Genomic DNA, 17,097 nt, shown 5'->3' with positions numbered 1-17,097 from the left:
CCGGTGACGAACCAAGGAAGGTGTCGCCAGCTGAGTCTGTAGCCGACAACGTTTTTGGTCAGCGCTCGGCTTCCCCATCGAGCGGGTATCTTATGCGAGACGCCGTTACGGGCATTCCTGGGCATGTTTCTGCACGAACAGAACGTTCTGTGACGGTTCAAACTGCCAATCGAGAATCGAGATACAATCAGTTTACAGTCACCCCGCCGCGGTAGTGACTCAAACCGGCCTTGCTGGTTATCCGTCTAGACCTCCTATGGCATGTTTACGACGGAGGGCACGATAGAAACAATAAGGGTACCATGTTAACTCTTCCAAACTAGTGGATAGTTCTTCTTTAACACACGGGTGATCCGCCGCTGCCTGCTAGATCTCTCGACGGTCACCCTTTTGACGGTCCTGTGTTATTTCGACGCCTCGCTACTTTCGCTGGTGGGAGACCGCTGCGCCGAAGGTGTGTGACCAGAACTCGAGCCCACGAACCTCTGCCAGACAAGGAGGCAGGGTTTTGAAGAATTCTGGGTATTTGGTGGTTCTCGGTACATGTGTAGCTCTTGCGGCGACTGCGGACCGCCTGAGATGACATCAAGAAGCAAGAGCACTACGTGTCTCCACCCGAGTTAACTATTCCGTCAGGGACATCGAGTTCTTCCAGATCCGGTAACATTGCAATACCGAAGGGCACGGTCTAGGTGGTGGCAACAGTACTCACCAACGCGGCTCAGAGAGTGTGTGGTAATGTGTGACGATGCGGTCCTCTTCCTACGAGACACGTTGGGTCGGATTCTGCTGTATGTGCGTGGCAATACCCTGTGTGTTGCATTTGAGGAAGCAGCACAACTAACGACGCGCCTAGCAGTTAACGTTGAGGGCGGCACAAGAGTCCTTTCACGGGTGTGTCCCCGTTAGTGACATGACACCAGGTAGCCGTATGTTGAGACCTGAGCACGGACAGAAACCAAAGCGCCAATATATCCATGGTCCTCGCGGCGGACTAATGGTAGTTCTGCCAGTACTAGGCGCGTGGGTGGACCTGCTTACCGCCATTGCACGTTCTAAATTGGTTCGGTGACTGCGGGCGGCGGTGTGAAGAAAACGTGATTGATATGGCAGACACTGCAGCGGGAAACGCCATACGCGTGAGATGCAGGAAATTGCGAATTCAGGCCTCGAGGGGAAGGAAAGCACGGGGTACATGTGAGGACATTGCATGCGGAACCGCTCGGAAAGCACGCGAAGCGCGAATCTTGGACTCGACCCAAAAAGTTCTGACTCAGGAAAACGTATCTGGGGAGTCACGAAAACGCCGTGGAGCTACGCATTTCTGTATGAGCAAAAGCAACTCGGAATTGCAAGAGTTTTCTTCTTTATTATGTCACTGGCTGGCACATAGGTGAGCTAGACTTAACACGCGCATAGTGTAACCCCCTGTCGATTGCACCCGTCTACATACCGCAGAAGGCCCCGAAGCTTTCAATTCCCACCGTTGCGATGTAGTAGTTTCATCACAACAACGACAGAGCCATGGCCCAGGTGCTCAACAGTTATTTTCTCACAGTTGTGGCACCGGCCTGATTTTGAGGCAGGGGAAACCCAGCGACGCGGTCGTGTTTGTCGCAGCACCACGAACCCGACCACGGTCGCTAACCATTTCCCATGTGGTGTAGACCCATATGCTTTGGGCCAACTTCTTCTGCAGGCTGCCGGTGCGACACAGCTTTGCTGGCAGTCCCCAAATGAAGGCATTTCCCTGCTCGTTTCAACCGGCTTTCCAAGGAGAGATTCCATTAAAGGTACCTCCATCCAGCATTGCGGCTGCAACGGCAGCTTTTACGGGGGGCCAGACGGGAGAGTGTAGCTAGCGACGGCTGTGGACCCGAAGAGAGTTAACCCACCTTGCGCGATTTCCACGCAGGGCGCTCGCCAGTGTCACTGCGCGCACGACCGTACTGAATTGCCGAGTTGCAGCGTGAATCGACGTGCGTGGGGCCGTTCTTCTGCATCTTGAAAAGAGCGTCAATACCTGTCTCATTCTGAAGTGAACACGCGAAGCGGCGGACTGCAAATTTGTGTGGAGGATCGTGGAGTTTAGTGCATTGACAGCTTCGCGTCAACAAACCACCACGGATCCGTGCGCGTCGAGTCGCATTTCTGATGCCGTCACGGTTGCGCACCGCAAGACGAGTGGGTGAGGGGTATCTCGAGCGTTTTGTTGGGTATATTGATGTCAGAAGACAGAGTTGAAAGCAGGTGATTTTTATTACAATCGCCGTGCAGTGGTCTGTTCTGTTGTGGCAAACACTGCACGTGGGCGCCAGTTGGAATCCGGTCTGATGGTATGCTTTCGGCGCCGGGAGGTCGAGGCAGCCAGGAGATCCGCGCAGAAAGACCCCCCTACGATTTAAAAACGTCGGCGCTTGAGCTTCTTTCCCCGCTGTCTGAAGAGTTTTTCAATGGTGTGGGGTGGGTCTGGCTTTTCTCGCTAATCTTCGTTTAGTACCGCCGCCCGTGTGGATCCTCCGGAAGTAGCCGATGCTATCCAGGGTGAGGGCGGCAGCTTGCTCTTTGTCTGCGGCATTTTTGTTGAAAGCTTTTTCAAACGGTAGATGACCCCTATATACGCCGCCGAACGTGCGGAGTCAGTTGCAATAAGGAGCCATTTTCTCCGTTTTTTTGTTTAAGAACATGTACCTGGATGGCTATGTCGCTGTGAACTAGGCTTGGCAAGCAATTACAGGACTGCGGAAGCGAAAACCGCGTCAGCGCATTTTGTCAAGCGGTTGAACGCGGTCTCCCTTTGTCGTGTCGCAGCGCGGAGCAACGAAGCTGCAGTGAGCTTCGAAGTTCGCCCCTACGCGTCTGGGGTCATCGGCATCGCGACGAGGGTGTGAACGGTCATATCGGCCCCCACCCGCAACGGAGGGCGACGTTTTTCCATGACACGGAAGAGGACTATATCTTGTAGTCTCGACTTCTGTCCCGCACCCTCAGGCTGAAACCTGTCTCGCACTCGCAGCGTTGTGGCTGATGACGGGTTGAGGAAGCAGTCTCCGATTCCTTCCCACCTCTAATTTTTTCCCCTCTCGAGAAACTGGCAAGATGAAAAGCCCCCGTGGCTCTTCTTCTTCTTTCGATGCATCTCTACATGCCCAGCATAAAGCAGGTTGGGGGCCGGCCTCGGGCTGCCACGCAGGCGTCACGGCGTTTCCGTGGGCAGCAGGTCTTTTTCATGCTTCCGGCAGTCCTCGCACCTCTTCTGCGTCCGTACCCCTAGGCCTGTGGTGTTTTCGCGGAACATTCCGACGCTTGAGTCTGCCTTCGCTGTCGCTTCTCATGTTTGCCTTACTTTCTGTGCAACTGCCAACTGACCTCCCGGGAAGCGTTCGCCTGGCAGATGCGTATCGGCCTCTGACCAGGGGTATAACCGGCGGCAGCGAACGACTGCTTTCTCCCGGTGCCCCTCCTCCGCACGACGACAGTCCTACGCTGCCTCACGGCAAGACCGAGTCCAGTGACCACATCAAAAACCTCATTCAAGCCGTAGTTGACTCTGTGCTGGCTCCGTCGACGCCTGAGCATACAGAGGACAGCACGTCCAGTGAGGCTCTGCGCGCCAGCCCAACGCGACGTGCCAATGTCGGGCTCCATGACCACATCGCTGACACAGACGCAATCGTCACCGAGGGTGCCCACCCCGCCAGCACCGTCTCCCACGACTACCAAGCCGCACACACGCCTCACGAAAGTGACCAAGAGACAGCAGAAACCTCGAACGCCTCCCATTCCGACACAGACACCGACGTCCCCGTGAGCGAAACAGAGTCCACTGCGGATACCTCTGACGACCACGAACACAGCGTCCATGATCATGAAGAAGGTGTCGAGGCTGCAGAACACCATGACGTCGAGGCTCCTGAGCATGTAGAGGACGATACGCACTCGGCGACGGATGCCGCTAACGACCACGAACACAGCGTCCATGATCATGAAGCAGGTGTCGAGGCTGCAGAACACCATGACGTCGAGGCTCCTGAGCATGTAGAGGACGATACGCAGTCGGCGACGGATGCCGCTAACGACCACGAACACAGCGTCCATGATCATGAAGCAGGTGTCGAGGCTGCAGAACACCATGACGTCGAGGCTCCTGAGCGTGTAGAGGACGATATGCACTCGGCGACGGATGCCTCTTACGACCACGAACACAGCGTCCATGATCATGAAGCAGGTGTCGAGGCTGCAGAACACCATGACGTCGAGGCTCCTGAGCGTGTAGAGGACGATATGCACTCGGCGACAGATGCCTCTTACGACCACGAACACAGCGTCCATGATCATGAAGCAGGTGTCGAGGCTGCAGAACACCATGACGTCGAGGCTCCTGAGCATGTAGAGGACGATACGCACTCGGCGACGGATGCCGCTAACGACCACGAACACAGCGTCCATGATCATGAAGCAGGTGTCGAGGCTGCAGAACACCATGACGTCGAGGCTCCTGAGCGTGCAGAGGACGATATGCACTCGGCGACGGATGCCTCTTACGACCACGAACACAGCGTCCATGATCATGAAGCAGGTGTCGAGGCTGCAGAACACCATGACGTCGAGGCTCCTGAGCGTGCAGAGGACGATACGCAGTCGGCGACAGATGCCTCTTACGACCACGAACACAGCGTCCATGATCATGAAGCAGGTGTCGAGGCTGCAGAACACCATGACGTCGAGGCTCCTGAGCATGTAGAGGACGATACGCACTCGGCGACGGATGCCGCTAACGACCACGAACACAGCGTCCATGATCATGAAGCAGGTGTCGAGGCTGCAGAACACCATGACGTCGAGGCTCCTGAGCGTGCAGAGGACGATATGCACTCGGCGACGGATGCCTCTTACGACCACGAACACAGCGTCCATGATCATGAAGCAGGTGTCGAGGCTGCAGAACACCATGACGTCGAGGCTCCTGAGCGTGCAGAGGACGATACGCAGTCGGCGACAGATGCCTCTTACGACCACGAACACAGCGTCCATGATCATGAAGCAGGTGTCGAGGCTGCAGAACACCATGACGTCGAGGCTCCTGAGCATGTAGAGGACGATACGCACTCGGCGACGGATGCCTCTTACGACCACGAACACAGCGTCCATGATCATGAAGCAGGTGTGGAGGCTGCAGAACACCATGACGTCGAGGCTCCTGAGCGTGTAGAGGACGATACGCACTCGGCGACGGATGCCGCTAACGACCACGAACACAGCGTCCATGATCATGAAGCAGGTGTCGAGGCTGCAGAACACCATGACGTCGAGGCTCCTGAGCATGTAGAGGACGATACGCAGTCGGCGACGGATGCCGCTAACGACCACGAACACAGCGTCCATGATCATGAAGCAGGTGTCGAGGCTGCAGAACACCATGACGTCGAGGCTCCTGAGCATGTAGAGGACGATACGCACTTGGCGACGGATGCCGCTAACGACCACGATCACAGCGTCCATTATCATGAAGATGGTGTCGAGATTTTGGATGAGCATGACGGCGACTCAGTGGGTGATGCTGGCGCTGTGCAAGGGCAGGAGGGTGCCGGCGTGGTATCGAGTGAGCCGGAGCAGGCAGCAGGTGAACAGGAGGGGCCGCTGGCTAGGCCAGACGATGATCAGCTGGGCAACGGCGCTGGAGATGCGTTTGAGGACAACATCAAGGATACAGCTGCTCAGGCCAGCGAAAACAAAGTGTCTGAGCCCGAGGAAGGAAAAACCACAGTGGACATTATATCGGCTGCACGCGCGACTGCGCGTTTTCTCAACGCAGCCGTGGAAACGCTTGAGGAGATGCAGCACAAGCAGATCGGGCGCAACAAGCTGGCAAGTAAGTGCATCCAACAGACAGTGTAGGTGTCTGTTCCTGGTAACGGAGCCAGAAATGGCGTGTTTTAGACGACGGCATGACTTGGGGTGGTGTGTACTTGCCGTTGCTTCAAGACCACGAGGCGCCCCGATCGCCTGCGGCTCTACATCTCGCTTTCGCAATATTGTAGAGCTGGAGTTCGTTAGACATTAGCCTCTCCCCTCTTTTTGACAATCGTGCATACCGCAAGTGTGCTGACACCAAACCATCTCATCGTCGTCTCCGGCCGTGTCTCTGCTTCTGTGTAGATGTGGAGGAGTCCGACAGCGACGCGATCCGCCCCCCTACCAAGGACGACAAAAAGGTGCAGGACCTGTTGGAGGAAAGAAAGGAGGCGAGTGTGACCGAGGAAGTCAAGAAGCTGCAGGAGCAGAAAGATGGAGGTGTTGTCAGTCCGGAGGATGCCGATCCTTCAAAGCCGCCCACGACGGGTCCTCTCACCCCAGCAGAGGCAGAGCTGGCCCTAGGGGCTCCGCTGGTCGATGAGCTCGTGTCGGCAATCCAAGACGACGAAAAAGCCGCGGGGCTTGGAAAAGAAAACCAAAACCCCGGAACGCTGCCCCCCCAGGTGCCGGATGGGGAGCGACCGCTCAAGTTCATGATCATCGATAATCCCGACGCGCCTCAATCTTTCCTTCAGGTGAGCAAGCTTCGCGGGGCAGCAAGCCCTCCGGCGCACACTCACGGTGGTGGCAGGACTCAAGCGGTCTCGCGCGCCGGGGGAGCGCCTCCTGTCACGAGTTTTGGTCATCGTAGACCAAAGTGAATGTCACGATATTCGTACAGCTTGTATACAAATGTTGGTTTTTTAAATATACGACCGGTTTTGGATGGGAGCACTTTAACTTTTCTGCGCGCCTGCCTGGCGTGCAAAGCTTGCATAGAACGTGGTATTTTCACACGGGAGCCGTGGCCTGCCCGCGGCGCCCGATGACCTGGAGATGAGGGGGAATATAGTGGCAGTGAGTGCCTCGCCGTGGCCTCCAGTCGGGCTCAAGGCTCTCGCGTCCTCACCGTGCGTGAAGGCTCGTTTTCGTCCTTAACAGGTGATACCGAACCTTGCTTGGATCGCCAGCACCAACGCTCGGTATCCAAAGATCTCGACTGCGCCAGAGACGAATGGGGCGTCGGGAAAGCCCTCTCACATATCGAATTTGGCTTGCCTGCCTCCGCCTGGGGAAGTTATCTCGAAGGCTCCTGCTGCGTTTCGATGCGCTGTTGTGACCAGACTGCCTCGAGCGTGTCACTCCTCCAGAGCATGACAGCCCAACTTGGTGGAGAGGTGGAGAGCCTAGACGAGGCGCAGGTGACGGTTGTCAGCTTGCCTGTGAACGTCACAGATGCCCAGGCTACAACACTTATCGAGCGCATGCAGCAGTCAGGTAGGTCTGTTTTCGAGTATTCTGCGGCCGCTGTGTTCTCTGCGCCTGTGCCGCGTAAACGCACCCCCAGGCTTCATCATCGGAGCTTTCTAAGGCGCACCAGGCGTGCGGCCTCTGCCACGCCCCGGGCGCACCTTGCAGGCTCCGGCCTGCGGCACGGCCTCGAATGCACCAGGCGACGCCTGGTCGGCTCCTAAACCTTTCTGTGGCGCGTAGATCCTGACGTTGTCATTGTCGTGGCGAGGGGCGCTTTCGAGGGCGAAACAGGCACACCCAAACAGGGGTTGGTTCCTGTCCATCGTACCCTGAAAAGCACAACAGGCGTGATTGGGAATGCCGGGAACAAACAGGGCGAGGCAGGCTCAACAAGTAGTTGCGGCCCTGACTCAGCGTGTATTGCTATGCACTGTCTCCTCGAGTCTCCGCGCCTCTTCAATCCCGGCCGCAGAAGCACACCCGCCCTCTCGCAGTTGTCCCGACCACGGCGTCGCAGCCTGCGTCGCGGGGAGCGCGTTGCCTTCAGTGCGCCAAGAACGGGTAGCGACGGGATCTGCAGCATTCGCGCCGATTGGCGAAGCGCTGTCGGACCCGTAAACCACGTTGTAGCGAGCTGAAGGAACGTAGCCCGTGTTCCACTGCTGTGTTTAGATCGGCTCCCCTGGCGTTGTCGAGTGTGCGCGTTGTTCCTGCACTTTCCAGGGACGTGACCTGGGTGTGATAGTTTTGCTTGTCGCCCTGCTGCTGCGTCTTGGGCTGCAAATCCAGGCGCAATCGTGGAGCCGGACACGGTCGCCAAAGGACAGAATGACAAGGTTGTGCCAACCGATCCGCTCTACAAAGAGCTCTGGGCGCCGCGTGCGCTGAATCTTGAGGAAGCCTGGGGCAGGCTCAAAGGCATCGAAGTAGGTACTCCGCAGCCGTGTGGCGCCCACCTGTATGTGCACGCGTACGGATGATAATATGCGAGGATGCACACATCTGCTGGTGCAAGGCAAGCGTCGATGCGAAGCAATGGAGCTAAGGCTCAGGCAGCCGACGCGCACGACTTCGAAGGCCGCAGCCTGCCTTGAGCGGTGGAATCGAAACGTGATGGCAGCCGAGCCAGTCGCCGCATCGCCGTGTTTGTTTATGTGCGATTCGTGGACGTGAAGCCCCAATTGTACGGCTGGACTCAGGGAGCGACAGCGCACACACATTCGCCGGGAGTACACGGTCGTTAGAAGGCGCGTTCTGTTCCTGGTGCCGGCGAGGCCGCCTGGGGGGAGCCAGCCGAAAGGCGTTGCATGCATTGGGAGTCTGAGCCAGACGAACGAGCCGTCCCCCCCCACCCCCCCTCGGCCCCCCCACGTTACGGTTCGCTCTGTCTGTGCTGCACCTGCAGACGACCTCGCCGAACGTCTGTATCCTGGACACTGGAATCGACTACAACCATCCAGACTTGAAGGAGAACGTTCTGGTGAATGAGGCGGAGCTCAACGGAAAGCCAGGCGTGGACGACGACGGGAACGGGGTGGCTGACGATATTTATGGAGCCGATTTCAGCGGCGGCGACGGCGATCCTATGGACGACCACTCGCACGGCACTCACGTGGCGGGCATCATCGGCGCGTCGGCGAACAACGACAACGGTGTCGTGGGCGTCATCTGGAAGCCCAAGATCGTCGCCTGCAAATTCCTCGACGCAAATAATGCAGTAGGGAGACTCCGCCACACATCGCGTCCTCGCGGCTGTCGTGCATTAAGGCGTATAGGTGGCCGCGATGCCGCTGGGCGGGTTCGAAGCAGCCGTGCCGTGCTTCGTGATTCCTGTGTGAACTTGATGGAGCATCCGTGTCGAGTGGCCTCGCCACAAACTCCGGTCATCGGAGACGTCTTTACATACGTATCGCATTCCGATACGGTGCCGCCTTCCCGGTGACGCACTGCCGAGAGAAGAAGGGACATTTCAGTCTCGGCAAAGCGGCTCTCCTTGGTTTGACAGTGTGGGGGTACGAGAAGCCTTCAGGCCTTGAGCTGCTCGCTGCACTGTATCTTCACTAGGCTTGCGTGCACAGGTCGAGTGTTTGTTGCCTGTTGCAGCGCACATCGCGCCGACCTGTACGGGCAAGCAGCTGGCCATTGCTTCGAGTTTTTTTCGCATTTGCTGTGTGCCTGCTGTGCCCGTAGGGGACGTATTCCGGCGCGGTGAAGTGCATCAACTACTGCTTGCAGCGCAAGGCCACAATCATGAACCACAGCTGGGCAGGAGGAAAAAGAAGCATATCCCTACAGCGCGCCTTCAAGAGTGCTCAGGACGCAGGGGCCTTCCACATTATTGCCGCAGGTCGGTGAACGGCTCCCGCTGGAGGATGCTGGCTAAGGAGGGGGGTATCTCGTTACTTTGGTGCTGTCACCGGTTTTGAGATGACGATGTTGTCGAGTGAAGGTGCAGGCGAGCCAGGCGGAAACATAGTATATAAGTGGATGCATCGGCGACTAGAAAAGCCTGCTTCGTTGTACACTGAGACTCTGTTGTAAGCGCCGTCGCGGGCCCCACAGGGACGGAGCGGGGCTCCGAGGGCTGCAAGATTTGTTTTCTCATCCCTTCGTTGCTACTCCACGTCGACGTTCACAACAGCAGTGTCGGGACGTGACGCCACAGTCTGCTTTCACCGGAGATATGTCGTCTGTCCAGTTCGTGGCGGCGCGTGTAGACACGAAGAAATGCTCTACGTCTCGTAGCCGATGTGACGAGGCATCTCCCAAGTCTGCATGTATCGACACAGCGTGTCCTGCCAGCAAACAAGTGACAATACATGCCAGCGAAAAAAAAGATTCTCTTTGTGGATTCGGAACTTCTGCAACTTTGTGACCTGCCCCTAGGCAACCAAGGCATCGATCTCGACAACGACAGAGCCATCTTCCCGCCGAGTTTCTCGTTGGAGCTTCCCAGCTGCATCACGGTCGCCAACCTGAAGTGGACTTCGAATCTGCTGGGGAGGCCGTTTCTCGAGAAAGCTAGCTCGAGCAACTTCGGAAGCAGCACGGTTCAGATCGCTGCTCCAGGAACCTGGATTCAGTCCACGGTTCCTCTCAGTGGAGATGACTCCCCGGACTACGCTGAGAAATCTGGAACTTCAATGGCGGCCCCCCAAATCACAGGTAATTTTGCAGCGTGTACATGAGTCCCTAGGTGGTGCTGGCTTGTCGGTGGAAGGCTTTTGCGCGTATGCCTGTCCATACATGCAAGTCCCGTGTGCGTGCGGCAAGCGTCTGCCGTATGGTTCTCCTTACGGAGTCCTGAGTGTGACAACGGCATTCAACTCTCGGATACATATATGTATATATGGGCTATGTCTAGCAGCTAGGGCGGAAAAGCTGAGGTGTCGACACCTGGTGCGAGTCGGCTCTGAAGTTGTGGGGGATGCGAGTGCGGTGACTCGGCCGACTGCGCTGGACCAGCTCGGCCGCGGTAACGGAGGACCGGGCCCTTGCCAGCCTGCAGCGCGGCGCCGCCTGTTGTCGGCTGGAGTGCCGAACGCTCTAAGCGTGGCAGTGCAAAGGCGAATGGAGCACGGTTGCCTTCGCAATTGCCGTGTCCAGCATCCCTTCCCCCTGGGGAAGGTGAAAGTCATCGGCGGAAACGAAGGCACCGAGCGTGTTGGGGTTTGCGCAACAGGTTTGGTGGCGCTGATGGTCTCCATTCACTCGGAGCTGACACCTGAACAGACCTACAAGATTATTTACGACAGCGTTCGTCCGATGAAGCTGTTGGCGAATGCCATGAAGTACGGAGGCATTCCGGATGCTGATAAATGTGTGCACCAAGCGCTGATCCTTGCGAAGAAAGTGTCTCCGGACGGCGAGGCAAACTCGGAAGACAATAGCGCCGCGACGACTCCGACGGCGGAGGGCATGAGTGACCAGAATCAAGAGTCAGGCGCCGTCTTGGACACGTCTTCCCAGGAAGACATCGCGAAGCCCGGCTCGAGTTCGTCCGGTGAAACTGGAAGCTACCCGTCCGTGCCTGACAAGGAGCCGGTTCACGCTGCAGGCGAGGAAGCCGATACAGAACTTGCGCCCTCCGGCGGTGTCCAGGCGGGAGCCGAGGCGGGAAGAAAACCAACGTACACAGGGCCCACGGCACCAGAACACACAGGAGAGAGTGCAGGTTCCCACACCAGCGGCCAGCCCGCAGGCGATGCCACGCACGGAGCGCCAGACACCACGCACAGTGGGACGTCGTCAGGCACTCCGGATGCCCAGAACGCACACACCGCGACACCGGGGGCTACGGACAGCGATGCCTCGGGGCCGGCTCAAAGTGACGCCCCAGGACAGCTGGGGACGGCGGGCTCCGCCGACCTTTCGCAGGACGCGAATGGGGAATCAATCAGCGTCGGAATCGCAGGAGGTGTCGACGGTGTTTCCGACTCTGGTGCACCGGCGGCCGGCGTGCCAACCTGGGTCTACGCCCTTCTGTGTATCGGAGTAATCGGCGTCGTGGCTGGAGGATACTACGCTTGGAGTAAGGAAGCATGGGACGGTAACAACCAGGCTCACAGTAGCGTGGCGGATACGGCCACCGGTGGTGAACGATGGCGGGGCGAGCAGTGTGAAACGAGCCAGATGGTTGGGAGGGCGGCGGGGGGGAAGGTTGGGCGGAGGTGCACGGGAAAGGGGTGGGGAACTCTGCGATAAGTTCTTTTGAGCGGCTGGGCCACAGCATTTTTTTTTTCGAAGAACTTTTTTCTGTCGTGTGTGTTACGGGTAATCGTGTCACCTCCGTCTAGTGCGCTACATGCGCGTCCAGGTCGGCTTTGACTCTCCATATATAGTGGATGTCTGCTCCTGCCCTTGCTTCACAGGTAAAACAAAACAACCTGCAAATTCGGCTGCAAATAAGGACGACGTCGGGGCCAAGAACGCTGCGATGCTGGCGGCCTTCGCGTCAAAAGCAAGCGCAGGTGCAAAACACGCGAAGGCTACTCCGCCGCCCGGAAGCCCTAAAGCTTCACCTGCAGCAAAGCAGACAGCTCCCACAGCTGTCCCTGTGGTCAAGCAAGCTGCGCCGGGGCCTCCCGCCAAGCAAGCTGCGCCGGCGCCTCCCGCCAAGCAAGCTGCGCCGGCGCCTCCCGCCAAGCAAGCTGCGCCCGCTGTGCCCGCAAAACCAGCAGTGCCTGCGAAAGCGCCTGTAGCGGCTCCTGCTGCCGCCAAGTCTGTGGTGAAGGCTCCGACATTACAGAAATCGGTTTCGGCGAAGCCTAGCTTAGCAAAGGCACCTGGGGCTTGAGTCGCGGTGGGGCGGTGCCAAGATTCATCGTTAGGCAGCTCGGGAAGGTCGTGGAAGCCACAGACGGGGTTGCGGCAACGCAGCTGACACACGTGCGGAGCGGCATGCTGCTGGCGGCAGCTGAGATGTGCAGAGGCAGGCGTCCGCGGCGCCTTGGATACCTCGATTAATCGTGCTGTGGGGATGAAGCGCCTTGGAGTCGCGCAGTTTCCGTAGGAATTTCGTCTGTCTACGCCCCACTACTGCTGACCGCACGCGTGTACGCTGGAATGTAGATTGATTTGGAACTACCTAAGTGACGTATTCGTGTTGTGCGACAACAATGCGTGTGAGTTTTCAATGCGCAGAGTCTGTGCGGTTGTTGTGGGGCTGTTGTTGTCTCGAAAGCCTAGAATCGCAACAGAGTGGTTGACGCGAGGGAGAAGGCATTCTCATTTTTCGGCTCGTGTGAGCATTTCGCTATAGTGACGTCAGGTGGAATACCGGGGTTCCATGGCCATGCGAGGTGTGGAGCCTTTGCTGCGGCAGTTGTACAAGAAGTCGCTGTTTCCCGCCTTGTGCAGATCCGTCTGTTTATCGGTCCCTCGGAATAACGCGGTCCACCTCCGGTCTTCTGCCCTCAGTAGAACGGTAGTTCCGTCTGCATCGGTGTGGTATCAAAATCGAGGTGTACTGTCACTCAGCTGCTCGAAACGTATTTTGGAGCGTATCCGTGGTACCGAGTGGAACACGTTAAATCAGTGATCCCGCCGAAAGCTGCCGCAGTGGCTGCGGAGAGCCTTGCTCAGCAGCACTTCGAGCCCCTTACCTCTTACCACGCTCGCCTCCACTCCCCTTCCCTCCATCCCTCCCTAGGGAGGCGAAGGTGACATCCATGAAGTGAGTGGAGCGTCTTTCGCAAGGTCGGGGGGCCACTATCAGCGAAGACTGAATATGCTACGCGACTCCACGGGTAACGACTATCAGCATTCGGATTTTGGACGCAGATATGTAGCGCAGCTCCTCATCATATATGCGTAGCGGTTTGCGTTGTTCCAGTCGCATGCTGCCGGGAGCATGCAAAGGCTGACAGACATGTGCCCTCTCTTGGAGAACGAACTGGGAAGCTCGTTGAAGCTGCTTCCCGGCGGCTATCCGGGTGCACTTTTGCAGCAGAATGCACCAGTGACACGTGGCATGGAGACACAGCCAAGATTCCAAAAAGCAGCCGAGCGCCGCCACCCGCCATCGGGAGGACGAGGCAGCGGAACACGCAGACTGAGCCCATCCACGGACAGTTATGTTGCTCTGCATTTTGTAAACCCTCAGCACTTTGGTGGATCGACGCCCAGCACCTCGGGGTCTACCGGAGAGTGTGTGGTCCTTGGGTGTCTGTCAAAATCCTTGCGGGGAGTTCCATGCGGGACACTTAGTCCCCATATTCCTGTTGAGAAATACCTTTTCTTTTCTTACATGTAACCTAGCGTCTTTGCCTTCCGCTTTACCGGATTGTAAGATGACAAACACGTAACAGCCCACCGAGAGCCGTTCCGACCGCAGGTCCGCCGCCGAAGCGCCTGAATGGGCTATTCATTCGATGGCAGTAGGCTACTCTACCTGCGAAGTCACTTCAGTGCTGTATATGGACACTGGTGCGTGTAGCCCTCCACTCGTCACGGAATTGAAGGGGACTGCTCGGAGATGCGGTAGGGAGCGCCCACTTTCTGCCTCAACGGGATGTGCACAGTTGGCCTCTCGGCGGCGCTCTGCTGAGTTCGTTGCCCAAGCTCCAGGTGCCTATGTTGGGCTGGTGGTGGCTGCCGTTATACGAGTCAGCAAAAAACCATGGTTGAAGTTCAGATCTGTTGCCACAGCTGAATCAATCGCAGAGCGGTTCTCCTTCACCCGTGTCTTCCGCGCAGAGCGAGGCACCGTCCAGGGTCAGAAAGCAAGGTCACATACCGTATGGCATGGAACTGGATGCCCCTAACCATCACTGTGAAAAGGATATCCCGCCTGCTGCTTCACTCCGACCCCGCTGGCGATAACGGCTGCGGAATTGGGGCCTACCGCGCGCTGCTCTCCGCCAGGAAATAATGACCCTCGTTTGCGCGGCGGCACTAGTACTGCCCTAGGCCCAAGCTACCATCTGATGGAGTACTTCAAGTCAGGTTCTTCTACAATCTCTGCGTCGCTACGGGGTCGCGCCCTCACTGCAAGGCGAACGCTTCCTCAAAGACCAACACCCACTCAACAGACTTGCACCGAGTAGCATGCCACTGAGGCTAACAAATGTTGAACTTCGTGGGAAGAGAGATCAGCCCCTGTGAAAGAAATATGAACTACGACGTGGTAAGGGGCTGTGTCTCGTCATTTCCCCCATCTGCTGTGTACTTCGGAAACTGCACGCAGTGCTCCCACGGGTTTGTGACGAGAGTGCTGCACGAAACTAGAGACAGAAACATGCCTGCAACACCTCTCCACGAGGATCGTCGGCTTCTGCTGAAATTCAGAGTCCATTTTCGCCCAGGAGAAACGGGTGTAATCTGTTGGCTCTTGGTTTGTCAGCGCGCCTACGTCGTTCTCTGGAAAGTGTAGAGGGTCGATGTGTGCCGATTGCTTTGTCCACAGCCGCTTCGAATAATTCGGAAGGCGCTGCGCAACTATTAATGAAACTCTTACTCCAGCTGCGCGATGGAGATGTCACGCTTTGTGATCAAAAAAACTGTAACGCATCAACGGGCAGGTTTCTCTGCGTGGCGCACGGAGACAAGGCCACAAGAAAGTCGTCTGATGCGGCGAGGGGGGAGGGGAGGATCGAAAAACGTACGCGCGCGACGCAGCGGATACGTCCTGTGCTGTTGGTTTTTCGACAGTTCCGAATCCGATTCTACTTGAGAGCCAGCATATCCATGTTTTCCCTGAACTGCATTCGCTGGGGAAAATCTCTTGACGTTTTTTCTGGCGCTTCTGAGTGTCTTCTCTTTGACAGCTAACGCCATTCCTGTTTTGTCTGACATTCTCTTGCCCCCTCATTCTCCTGTCTGTCTCCCCTTTTGCCACATGTTTGGCGTTCGATCTTTCGTTCCGCCGAGCCCGTTCACGATCCCAACGTGAATGCGCCTTTCGCCGGTCGACGTCTTCTTCGCAAGCGCGTTGTGCTTGTCTCGGTTTGCCATTGTCACGTTTCTAGGCTACCGACGCCGCGAGCTGCCTTCTGAAGGACACCCCAAACACGGTAAGGCACCTCTGCATGCTTCTCTCGCATTCCCACTTCTGACTGTAGAGACACCACGGGAAAAGGCTTTTTCTGCAATCGGCAGCAGTTGCTGCAGCGCCAGAATGCTTCGAGAGCAATAACCTTTATGTAGAACGCAGAAGACTGGCCGTTTAATGCCTCTTCGCGCAGTCCAGTCCGGGACTGTCTTCCTCGGTCTCCCTTTAAACTCTTGAGAACGGGAGCTGTCGCTGCCGTGCTTCGAGAAGGTGTAGTCTGCTTTCCTCTGTGCGTCCTGGGCGGTGTTGATGTTTCGTGGCTCTCTCTGCTGCTCGAGTGAAACCTGAGCGTTCTTGCGATCGTCGCGGCTTCGCCGTCGCACCGCTCAAAGATCCTTCCAGAGTCCACCGGGAGCGGATGCGAAGATATTTTCCCGGTTTCCTACCGGTGTTTCCGTCCGGCAGGCTCGCGTCTGGCTGCCTGGAGTGTGAGCGCGTAGGTATATGCGGCATAGCATGCCTTTCAGACTTTTTCTCCCGTGGGGATTTTCCGGTCTCGCTGCCGTTTTTTCTGCAGCCATTGCCCGCTCGAGTCCCCCAGGTCTCGCCCCACCCCCCGGTTTTTTCTCGGGGTCGCGCTGTCTGCAAGAAATTCGTCTCTGTACGCGACTCGATGACGACCGAGGACGTTTCCTTCTTCAAGAGGGGCAGCCTCGGGGAGGGACTGTGTCAGGTGACAGGCTGTTGGAGCTTGCTTTTGCGTCTTTTCGGCAGCGAGGCTTGACGCAGCGACGGCGTGGATCGCGTTCGCCTCTCCCTCTCTGCGGGTTTCTGCGCGCGCGAGGCTTCGCCCAAGAGAGAGGCGAAGGAGGAAAGGCAGAGCGTCCTTCCAGCGACGCTTTTTCGCCGCTCTCGCCGCTCATCCAGGCGATTCGCATGCCTCGCCAAGCACCCGCGACATCAGCTGCAGGTCGGAGAGCAGATCGTGCCGCATTTCTCTCGGTCAGCAGAATGGCAAGAAATAACGACGCTGGCCGTGCTGGAAAGGAAGCTTTCTCGTCGTGTCTCTCTTTTTCCCCTGGTGCTTCGTTTACTTCGTCTGATCGCTTGTTCGACTCCTTCGACCTGCTCGGCGCCCTGCCGTCTTTGCCCCGTGCGTCGGCCTCCGGTGAGAGTCGAAGTCTGCCTCCCGGGACTCTTTTCTCTGTTTTCTGCCTAGGCGACTGCCCTCGAGGCTCGCAGGGCCCTCGGCCCGTTGCCACACACGCAGCGTGCTGTGGGGCGCGAGGCTGGTCTCGTCTCTCCCTCGCGTGCGCTGGCGCTCCCTCTGCTTAGCG

The 17,097-nt window shown here is 57.4% G+C and overlaps 1 protein-coding gene across 1 annotated transcript; it reads left to right on the top strand.

Moving 5' to 3' along the window:
• Positions 1-3,099: 3,099 nt before the first annotated feature.
• BESB_082250 (uncharacterized protein) lies at positions 3,100-12,565 on the top strand (the record flags this gene model as incomplete). The annotated part of the gene is made up of 9 exons (XM_029366575.1): positions 3,100-5,872; positions 6,160-6,551; positions 7,140-7,293; positions 8,059-8,195; positions 8,675-8,986; positions 9,460-9,616; positions 10,156-10,434; positions 10,952-11,800; positions 12,141-12,565. The coding sequence occupies 9 exons, from the start codon at positions 3,100-3,102 to the stop codon at positions 12,563-12,565; spliced, it is 5,478 nt and encodes a 1,825-aa protein (XP_029217035.1).
• Between the last annotated feature and the right edge of the window lie 4,532 nt (positions 12,566-17,097).

The sequence above is a fragment of the Besnoitia besnoiti genome, chromosome VIII, assembly GCF_002563875.1.
Source record: "Besnoitia besnoiti strain Bb-Ger1 chromosome VIII, whole genome shotgun sequence".
Classification (NCBI taxonomy): Eukaryota; Apicomplexa; class Conoidasida; order Eucoccidiorida; family Sarcocystidae; genus Besnoitia; species Besnoitia besnoiti.
This window is presented reverse-complemented; position numbering and strand designations above follow the sequence as displayed.